General features: G+C 51.2%; 2 protein-coding genes across 4 annotated transcripts in view; one reads left to right on the forward strand and one right to left on the reverse strand.

The window, feature by feature from the left end:
- PCK2 (phosphoenolpyruvate carboxykinase 2, mitochondrial) overlaps positions 1 to 325 on the reverse strand; it is an 8,416-nt gene extending 8,091 nt beyond the window's left edge. For 2 of the 3 annotated variants that reach the window (XM_008069744.2, XM_008069745.2), the window contains exon 1: positions 22 to 325. In XM_008069744.2, the coding sequence (XP_008067935.1) occupies positions 22 to 50 (29 nt within the window). In that variant the 5' untranslated portion in view covers positions 51 to 325. The remainder of the gene's footprint in view (positions 1 to 21) is intronic. The other variant, XM_021718419.1, reaches the window with a different exon arrangement.
- NRL (neural retina leucine zipper) overlaps positions 1 to 11,002 on the forward strand; it is a 29,595-nt gene that overhangs the window by 18,140 nt on the left and 453 nt on the right. Inside the window, exons 2-3 of the mRNA XM_021718417.1 lie at positions 8,042 to 8,267; positions 9,925 to 10,332. Of these exons, the coding sequence (XP_021574092.1) occupies positions 8,042 to 8,267; positions 9,925 to 10,332 (634 nt within the window). The remainder of the gene's footprint in view (positions 1 to 8,041; positions 8,268 to 9,924; positions 10,333 to 11,002) is intronic.

Here is an 11,002-nt window from a genome sequence, read left to right on the forward strand (position 1 = left end):
CCCGGGCTGGGGGTCACTCACCGCAGGCCGGGGCGGTACACAGCGGCCATGGCACCTGGGCGGGCGCTGCGGGGTGGCCACGGGAACCGAGCTGAGCCGGGGAGATATGGAAGACGGGGAAGGAGGGAGCGCTGCGAAGCGAGCGGGAGCTGAGGCGGGGCGGGAGGCGCTTAAAAAGGAGGCGGGCGGGCGCAGGGGCGGAACCGAGCGGGGCCGGCGCGACCCTCCTTCCGCCCAGCCAGCAAGCGAGCTCCCCCGGCCCGGGCTCCAGGTTCCAGGTCCGCCCTGCTGCCACCCAGCCCCGGCCTCCTAGCCCCCAAACCCATCTCTCCCATTGGATGACTGGGTCCGCTCCTCTGCCCCTACTTCGAGGCCCCGCCCCCACCCCTGCACATGATGTAACTTTGAGGACTCTTGCTCCCAGGAGATAGCCACTGAGAGACACTGGGTGGCAAACAAGCTAGGAACGAGGGGTGAGGCCAGGGGCAGGAGCCCACGGGGGGGTGGGGAGGGGGTAGAAGCTCGGGGGTTGGGCCTTGCCTTTCCAGTTCTCCCTGGGGCCTGGACACTCTGAGTCCCAGGCTTTTCTGTTTTCCAAGGCTCCATTGCTAAGGTCTCTTTAGTTCCCAACTCTTAAACCCCTGTTTCTCCTCCTGATCAGGGCTCTTTTCTGCCTTACCGTGAAATGGTAGGGTGTCTCCATCCCAGGGCCTCTTCCTTGGTTCCCTGATCTGGCATTCTTTCCACACTCCAATGAGGAACTCATCTGCCCCCACCCAACCACCACCATAAAGACCTTAGTAATTTCTCAATCTGAGTGTCCATTCAGACATCTCTCTTCACCTTTAGATCCCTGGATTATCACCCCAAATGCCACAGTATCTCAAATGCAACATGTCTATGGTGCGCATCTGCTCAGCATCCATTCTCCCTTTCTGGTATAGCATCCTGATTTTCCCTTGGGAAACTGTCTCCTCAAGTCTGCATGGTCATGTGGGTCTGACCTCATCCCTCTTGGGAGTAGGCTCTCAGTTAGGCCAATTTTTTGTGTTCCTTACTCTGGCCTCAGCAATCGGGGTGTTAAGGGATGTGCATGAGATCCCTCTCTGGAGCTTTTTTGGTAAACTTTGGACGTGAGATCTCTTTCTGCTGGGGTTGCTGAGCCGGTAGAAAATAAGCCTGGAGCTGCTGGGTGTCAGCTTGGCACTGCAAAGCTGGAACCTGCCTGACAAAAGCCAGCCAAGAGGAAGCAGAGCAGAGGGATGGAGAGCAACGAATTCCTGATTTCAGTTACAGGAATCCATACACTTCTTCTCTTGCTCAAGCTAATTTAAGTGGATTCCTGCCACTTGCAACAGAAACAGCCTTGCTTCTCGGATTTCGTGGAGTTCTGTGCTAGACATAGTGGGGTAAGGAGAGATGGTCTCCTGCCATGTTCTTGCCCCTGGTCCTCAACTCTTCCTACTCTACTCAGGCTCCCACTTAATGCTCATCCTCATGTACATGTATTTGGACCTTTTCCTCCTAGCCCCTTCATCCAAACTCTGTCCGTACCTGCTAAACAGCTGCTCTTTGGCCACCCTTTGAGACTAAAGGTGTATGCGCTGGTGGCAGCATGGTCAACCTGAAGGTCATCATCTCATCCATAATCCTGCCCTGCTCCCATGGTTTCCTCTCTCAACAAATGGCATCACTATCTGGCCAGTAGCCCCAGAAGGAACCTGAATTCATCTTTTCTTACCCTCCATAGGCAATCAGACTCCAGGACCTTTGGATTCATACTTCACAACTAGAACTTAAATCTGTGATGTCCCCACGGCTACTGCCTTAGTTCAGGGCTAATCTCTCACCTGGCTTCAGGTGATAGCTTCCAAGGCACGTCTTGGCTTTCCACCTCTCCAAACACCACTGCCTTCACCAAGCTATTTCCCACATTGTGTGCATACAATTCAGTTTGGAGAGTTAAAAGAGAGGAATAATGTTTATGCTGTGGACAGTAGGTTCCAGGCTCTATGCCAGCAGCTCTGTGCACAGTCCCATGCAGTTTCACAACAGTTCTGTTTTACAGATGTGGACTGAGGCTTAGAGAGTTTAAGTTATTTGCTCAAAGCCACAGACGGTGATCAGGAGTAATGGAATTTGAATTCAGGTCTTTCTGACTCTCACACCTAGTCCTCTCCACTCCTAATCCTATCCTGTCCCCTTGATTTGTCACTCAAAAATTAGATCATATCACTCTCAGGCTTAAAATCCCTTCAAGGCTTCTCATCACATGGCATCTGCTATCCTTCATAACCTGGCTCCTACTTATCCAATGTTATCACTCCCCATGTCCCTAGTTCTCTTCTTTTTCTACCTACTGACCTCTGTAGTTTCCAGAACACTTCAGTGAACTCTTTCTGCCCATCAGGGCTCAAATTAAACATCCCCTCCTACATGAGCCTTTCCCATCTGTCCCTTAGAACAAACATCTATTTCATCTGTGGTGGTTCCATCCCATGTACATGCCTGTGTTTTTATACTTATCACACTTTATTATACTATAGTTATTTTTACATCTCTGTAATCCTTACTAGAGTGCTAGCTCCTTGAGAGAAGAGCCCAAATTTCAGTCTTGCTTTTATCCTAGCTTCCAGCAATATCTGGCCTATAATAGCTACTTCATAACTGGTTGAATGAGGGGAAGGGAAGGGGGTGGGTGAAAAGAATAAAATAAAATAAAAAATTGGTTGAATGAAAGAATGAACCAGTCCCACATTTTAAAATCCTTCTTCCTGCCATTACTTTCTCCTTTAGCTTTAGATCGATGGAGCAAGTGGCACACCTGAGGATTAACTTGCACTGCTGAGTCCCTCTTATCTGCCACACTTCTATTCAGTTCCCTACCTCCACTCCCTGCCAGCCTGGCCCACCACCTAGCCCAATGTCCAAGGAGTACCACCAGGGGGCAGGGTGTGACCAGCCTTGCCTTGGGCTGCGTCTTTTAACCCAGGGCCCCCCTTTGAAAGTCTTACAGTCCCCCTGTACTGAATGCTGTGGTGCGCTGCCCAGAGCCCCCCTTCAAGGTCATGGTGCTCATTGTCCCAGCCACTGAGTGTTGGCTGCTGGTGGCTCACAGCTGAGTACTTCCTTGAGCATTATTTGTGGCTGAAGGGAGCTGTCTAGCCAAACGCAATGTCCCCTTCCTGGGGGCAGTGTGTGGCCACTAACTGGTTGTTATAGGAGTACAGTAGCTGAACCTCCTTGCCTCGGTTTGGGACAATTCTGACGGTTCATCCCAGCCCCAGAGTTCTGGGCTCAGCTGATTGTAACAGCAAATGTGATTCAACTTTTCCCTTGCTCCAGGCCTGCTTCTCTCTCTTCAAAAGGCATTCCCAGTAAGCTACCTGTACACAAGTTTTATCTCGGAGTGTGTTTCCAGCTGCAGCTATTCCTCAGATTCAACTTGGATACTGCATTAGCCACCGAATCTGATTCTGATCCCATGGTTACCCTCCTCCACAAACATGAAATGTCGACCTGATCTTTTCAAACACAAATCTGAGCACATAATATCTCTGCAGAAAACCCTTTAGTGGCTTCTCCCTGCTCTTAGAACAAAGCCTAAGTCCTTAATGTGGCTTATGAGGCTCTGCATTCTGGCCCCTGCTGACTTCTCCAATCTCACCCATCACCATTCTTTCCACCTTCCTTGCTTTCTACTCTCTGGCTACATTGATCTTTTTTGTTTCGTGGACATGTCTACCTCTCCTGCCTCAGAGCCTTTGCATATGTTGTTCCTACAGCCTGGAATTCCCTCCCTCTCCACATCTCCAGGCAGGGTCACATTTTATTCACCTGACCAGTCGCAGTTTAACCTGACCTCCTTAGGCAACCTGCCCCTGCAATGTACCCCCATCCCCAACTCCACATCTATTAGATTAGTTCTTCATGAAACAAACCTCACAGCACCCTGTCTTTCCCCTTCATAGCACACTCATCTCAGTTTGAATGGTTTTTAATTATTATTATTATTATTATTTTTGAGTTGGAGTCTCACTCGGTCGCCCAGACTGGAGTGCAGTTGCCGCTCCCAGCCACCGCAGCCTCGCCTGCTGGGCTCTGGCGATCCTTCTGCCTCAGCCTTCCAAGTAGCTGGAATTACAGGCACACGCTGCCACACTCGGCTGATTTTTTGATTTATTGTTGAGATGAGGTCTCGCTGCCCAGGCGGGTCTCAAACCCGCGGGCTCAGGCAATCCACTCACCTCAGCCTCCCAAAGGCGCGGGAGTACAGGCTGAGCCACCGAGCCCGGCTAATTTTTATTATTTTATTTTTAGAATAAAGACGGAGTCTTGCTATGTTGCTCAGGCTGGTCCTGAACTCCTAGGCCTAGGCAGTCCTCTCACCTCGGCCTCCCAAAGTGTTGGGATTACAGGCCAGCACATTCCCCAGCCCAGATTTGGATTTTATTTGGAATCTTCGGGATATGCACTAGAATGTGGTGGTGTAGGGAGAGACAATTTCGGCCACTGGCCCTCAGCTAGGCCCGCTTCTCTTCTTACCCGTGACACCATCTTGGACTGCTTTGTGTGCAACCATGTGGATCTCCCATATGCCCATCCCAAGTCCATCCACAGCCTCTTGCAAGCAGCCACCCTTTGGACCTCAGAATGTGTGTACCAGTCTTGTGATCCAGCTGTAAGAGGGCAAACCCAGGAAGAAGCCCATGTGGGTCCTAGGAGTGGGCTTTGATCCTTTGGGCAGGCAATTCCTAGATATCTGGTGTGCGATCTGAGGGCATTGGAGTATGAGCAGCAGAGAGTTGGATTTCTCACCCATGGGGTGGGACACAGTCAGAGAAAGGCCAGAATGGAAACTGCTAAAACACAGGACCCAGAGCAGGGGCCATTCTTGCCTGGGTGTAAGGGCAATGATTTTCTGTTTCTCCATTTCACTGGTTTGTAAGTTCCATGAAGGCAGGGCTGGTATCAGACTAAGTTACTGAGAAATCCCTAATGCCTAGTGCAGTGACCAATGCAGAATAGGTGTTTAATATGTTTGTCAAATGAATGTGGGAGGTACACCAGGAGGAGGTTTGAGGATTTGGACCATTGCTGGAGATATATACAACAAGAGCCAGAACGAGGAATGAGAACCAGTCTTTTTTAAAAAATTTTTTGGTTTATTTATTTATTTTTTTGAGTCTCACTCTGTCGCCCAGACTGGAGTGCAGTGGCCGCTCCTGGCCACGGCAGCCTCGACCTGCTGGGCTCCGGTGATCCTTCCGCCTCAGTCTTCCAAGTGGCCAGAACTACAGGCGTGTGCTACCATGCCCGGCTAATTTTTGATTTATTGAAGAGACGAGGTCTCGCCAAGTGGGCTGGGTGGGTCTCGAACCCATGGGCTCAGGCAATCCACTCCCCTCGGCCTCCCAAAGTGCTGGGATGACAGGCTGAGCCACAAAGCCCAGCCGAGAACCAGTCTTACAGAGTTCCAAAAAACAAGGCTACAGGGCAGAGGAGGTAGGGGTAGTGTCCTGGGATGTTGACTCTGTCTCATCTCCTTTCCCTCCTCTTTGTTTTCTATTCTATTCCTGCATGCCGTTTGCTTTCTGGCCCTCTTTTCCCATGGCCCAATATCCATCATTCCATATCTTTTCACCGTTCTGTCCTGTGGCCATTGCGCTTCCTTTGTGGCCTGTCCATGTGTCTGTTTCTTTGTACTGGTTTCTAGGCTTTGCTCCCCAATCTTACATCTCTCTGTCGCTTCCTTCTCCCACTTTTGTTCCTCTAGTCCCTTACTCCTCTCCACTTCTCCTGTTGTCCCTTATTCCTTCTAGGTCCCCTCCCAGAAGACTTTCTCTCTTTTAGTTCCCCGTGGCCCTTTGCTCATCTCTTCCATGTTCCTAAATCCCTCTGTCTCATTTAATTCAAATATCCATGGAGCCTCTGACTTGTCCTGTCCTCTATCCCAGATCTACACCTACTGCCTCTTTGCAAGTCTCCTTGCCTCTTTTCCTCTGCTCTGTCATTTCTCTTTTTTATTCATATTTCCCTGTCTCCAGATGTCCTTGAGTCTGTCATTCTCAGTATCCATCTCCCAGTCTCCAAGACTTCTCCTGGGATGGGTAGTCCCCACTGGCTGCTGCACTTCTCCTTTGTGCCCTTGGTCCTTTCCTCTGGCCCAGCCTGAGTCCAGCCCTCACTCCCCTGACTCCTTTCCCTGGCTAGTGGTGCCTAGTCTGAGCCATGAGCAGCTCAACTCGCCTGAGCTTGTTTAGTCTGACTCCCTTAGCCCGTTAGCAGCTTAGCCCTCCCACCTCTCCTTTGAGCCCTCCAGTAAACAAGAGGATCAGTGCAGACCTGACAGCTGCTGGGTGGGGGCAAGTGTCTGGCCAGGCCGGAGAAGGCATGGAAAGGGGGCTGCATGCAACACTTCCCATTCTTTCTTCAACTAGGGAAACTTGAGGGTCTGTTTCCTGATTGTCCTCCTTAGAACTACATCCCATGGGCATGTGGAGGGGGGTCTCCTGTTTTCATGAGCCCCATTCCTATTTTATGATTGGTTCCCAGGCCTTAGGCTTTTTTTTTTTGGAGAAAAAATTCTTATGAGAAAACTGCACTAGATCCAGGAAATCACACAGAGCAGCCTTTCTACTTGAATGCCGATGATGGTCTCTGCTCCATGAAAGAGATGCCCAGGTGTGGAAAGAGGGTGATGTCATCTGATTAAGTTTTCTAGTGTGTGTAGAGAGCATGGTAGGAGAAAGTGCCCGCCCACGTGCATACACGCCTCCCCCCCCCAATGGAAGCAGAGTTGACTACAGGCATTCTACAGACCAGTGGTTCTCAAACTTTCCTGCACGTTTGAACTGCCTGGAGGGCCTGTTCAAACACAGATTTCTGGGCCCCGCCTCCAGAGTTTCTGATTGAGTAGGTTTGAGATGAGACCAGAGAATGTGTTTTTCTAACAAATTCCTGGGTGACACTGATGCTGCTGGCCTGGGCACCACACTTTGAAAATCACTATCTTAGATAATCTGTATTTACCAGCTTTTGCCCAACATCTAAAACTGGGACCAGGCTAATTTTTATAGCTGATGACCCTGGGGGCTGATGGGCACCCAGGTCTCTCTCTCTGGGTTGGGAAAGAGGACCTATTAACCACATGGGAGTATTTGGGTGTCCTCAGAAGGTAAAGAATAGCCTTAACTGCTAGAATTCTATTCTAGTACAGACCCTATTTAAACAGCTTCGGACAGGTTTAAATATCTCCTTGGCTAATTCCTAGTATCTCGGTTCCAACTCCTACTTGGGGATGATAGCGCTAAGAGGTGTTAGGGGATTAGACTGAAAATGTAGGTCACCCTTCAACCATCTGGGAACCAGAATGAGTGAGAGAGGAGGAGAGAGGGGCAAGACACACACAGGGAAAACATGAGAGGAAGCAGAGGGCGTGTGAGGGCAGTTACAAAAGAGTCTCTGATGGACTGGTGATGATTAGATTTCAGTGTCCTGTGGTGGCCCGGAAGGAAGGAGCAGGGTTCCTCGTTTTCTCTTTTCCTAAGCTGGACTGCCTATCATGGGGCTGGGTCAGCAAGACAGAGAAAAGTTGAGGATCTGATGGTCAAGTCCTAGAAATTCCCTGTAGGGAAAGTTGCTTTTTTTCTTGAGGTGATGGCCATAAAGGTCATAAGGCCAATGAGAGTGAAGGGGGGTGGCAGGGGCAGAAATGTGAGGATTCTTGAAAACAGGAAACAGACTCAACAGAACAGGTGAGAGTGGGTTCGGGAGAGTTTGTACTCTCCAAAGACACTGATGAAGGAAGGGCCATGGATCTTTGGAAGGTGGGGGTGCTGGAGCCTGTCTGACGCTCTTTCTCAGCCCCAGGCTTTGAGTGGCTAGAGCTGAGGGTTGTGTTCACTTGGAGGGGTAGTGGTTGGGGCCCATGTGAGTCTCTGAGCACAGGGTGGTTGGATCACCAGCTTTGTTGGAGGAGACACCCCCTTTCCTTTGAGAACAGGCCTGCTTGTCCTCTGTATTCCCCGCAACCCCCCAGGCCAATGAGATATGCAAATGATCTTCTTACCTCATTGGTTGGAGGCCTAGGACCACAGATGACCTCAGAGAGCTGGCCCTTTAAGAGTGCCCCTTGGGCTCTGTGCCCACAGCCCCCTTGTTTGAGCACAGAGGCACCAGGCCCTGCTCCATGGAGCCTCCAGTCTCTGGGGAAGCTGTGCCTGCCTGGCTCTGGCACTGACCACATCGTCTCTGCCATCCCTGAAGTGAGTATGTCCGGGGCCTACCTGGGTGCCAGGCCTCTCACCTCCAGCCCCCTCATCTGACACCTGCTATCTGTTATCTCTTTTCTGTTTTTAGGAATCCTCACACTTCTGTGCCCTGTCCCACTCCCATCCTGACTGGTTTGTGTCCCTTGACTGCTATCACATCAGAAAGAAAAACAACCCTTCCCACTTACCTCTTCCCTGTACATCCAGTTCTCTCTGGACACCCCTTTCGGTGTCTCACCATCTCCTTCCTGCTAAGGCCCAGTTCCTTCACTCTGTGTCTTTGTTTTCATCCCCTCTGTTCTCTCAAGGGTAAAGGGTTCAATAGAAAGGACAGCAACTCTTCCCTGGGACACAAAGACAGAGGCTTCCTCCCACTCTCCCGGCAGAGCCTGGTGGTCTGAGATGTGGTTGGAAGGAGGACTAACTATGCTTGGGGCATCAAGATGGAATCAGAGTCTAAGCCCTGGGGATGAGCACTCCCTGCCTTGCTCCTTCTGGGGCAAGTTCGGGCTGCTGAAATTGGGAGCTGGGCTAGAGCTTGGGAATTCCAGGCTGGGAAGGATTTCTGAGGTCATCTAGCCAGAAGTTCCTCAGGTGAATACATGCCCCACGGTTGATAGCAGAGAGGAGAGTTTCTTGGTGACATAAGTTTGGGACAAACTCCATGTTGAAATTGAACAGATGATTAACTGAAGGACTTCTCAAATCAATATGCTCTTGTGCTTTGTGAATCTGCTGGAGGTGGGGAATTGGAGGTAACATTTCTCAAGATTATCTGAGCACAGACCTCTTTTTGGGTATTTCCCAGAATTAGTGATCTACAGAACACTCTTTGGGAAATGCTATACAAATCTAGCTGCTCTCATTGAACAAAAGAGAAAATGGGCTACAAAGGTGAAGATGATCTGCTTACGTTCACACAACAGCATGTTCTGAGTAGAATAAGGAAACTCAATCTTGATCAGTTCTCCTTGGAGAGACTGGCCTTGAGAAAAGATGGTGGCCACTCAGTCCTGATCTTTCTAGAACTAATTCTAGGACCTTCCTCCCCTCCATAAAGGCTCTTGCCCCTATAAAAGGGATTCATTGTTTGATTAATCCATAGAGCAAATGTGTGCTGAGGGTCTTCTGTAAGCAAGGCACTGTCCTGAGAGCTTTGAGAAATAGAGAGATTTAACAGCACATTATACTTAAATCTTAAAATTGACGGCATACATGCCTTCCCACTGTCCTAAAATACACACATACTCTCTGTCACAGTTAATTAAGAATTTTTAAAAATTGCTTGGAAATGGAATGATGCCTCTTGAGATGACAGACCTCTCAGCATGTCTCAGCACTAGGATTAGGAACTCTGCCATGTTGCTCTTGTTTTTCGTAGATCCCAGAAGCACCTTTGGGGAAGAGGCTACACTGTCCTCTTCCTCCTTCAGACCTTCAGTTGCTTGCCTTGTCCTCTGTCAGGAGCCCCTCCCCTGTGAAAGGTTGCCCCCAGCCTGGAGGTGACAATGCAGGGGACAGGGCTGCATCAGCACTCTGGTTTTCCGGAACTCTGGCTCCAGGGTTCTTGGGCTTTGGGAGAAGAGGGACTTGGTGAAAAGGGCATGGCAGGCAGCCTCCATGTGCTCCAGACCTCTCCTCCTTTCTGCAGGTGCGCCCCTCCCAGCCCAGCCCCAGCATGGCGCTTCCCCCTAGCCCTCTGGCCATGGAATATGTCAATGACTTTGACTTGATGAAGTTTGAGGTAAAGCGGGAGCCCTCCGAGGGGCGATCTGGCCCCCCAACGGCCTCGCTGGGCTCCACACCTTACAGCTCAGTGCCTCCTTCACCCACCTTCAGTGAACCAGGCATGGTGGGGGCGACCGAGGGTCCCCGGCCAGGCCTGGAGGAGCTGTACTGGCTGGCCACCCTGCAACAGCAGCTGGGTGCTGGGGAGGCGCTGGGGCTGAGTCCTGAAGAGGCCGTGGAGCTGCTGCAGGGTCAGGGCCCAGTACCTGCTGAGGGGCCCCACAGCTACTACCCAGGGAGCCCGGAGGAGACAGGTGTCCAGCACGCCCAGGTGAGTAATTGGCAAGTTGGTCTGAGGGGAGGCGGGCTGAGGGAGGAGGACAGCCCAGGAGAGGAAGGAGGGTTCCTGGAGAGGGTTACAGCCTGGGGACAGAGACAGAGGGAAGGAGAAAGGAAGCAGGGCTCTTGAAATAAATCAGATGGAGAAAACTACATTCAGCTCCCCTCTCTTTTTTCAAAATGGAGAGTAATGAGTGGGCTGAACCAGGAGGAGCAGGGAACCAGTAAGATTGGCAGAGACCCACAAGGGTAGGGTTGAGTTGGGGAGTGGGTGATCGCAGGGGAAAGAGATACACCGCCTGCGAAAACCGGGAAGGGTCGTGTGTGGAGTCGAGTGAGGTGAAGACTGGTTCAGGTCGGCCCTTTCAAGACTTCGTGCTTTCCCAGCCCCCAACCTTCTCAGGAGGGATTGGAACTCATCCTATTAATTACAGACACAGATGGGGGTGTTGAGGACATTAGGACGTAATCCAAATCCTTTGAGGGTCACAAGGTTGCGGCCTTCAGGACAGGGAAACGTGGCGCGTTGGAGGGGCGGGGTCTGTCTGGGCTCGGGTTCACGGAGCCGGACGCTGGGGACCGAGGCGGGGGGCTCGGGGCTCGGGTGTGCGATTGGCCCCCCGACCGAAAGAGACGGGGCCCGCCCCGTGAGGCGGGCGGCC

Source organism: Carlito syrichta, unplaced genomic scaffold (assembly GCF_000164805.1).
Source record: "Carlito syrichta isolate Samal-C Ts95f unplaced genomic scaffold, Tarsius_syrichta-2.0.1 Scaffold312194, whole genome shotgun sequence".
Taxonomy (NCBI): Eukaryota; Metazoa; Chordata; class Mammalia; order Primates; family Tarsiidae; genus Carlito; species Carlito syrichta.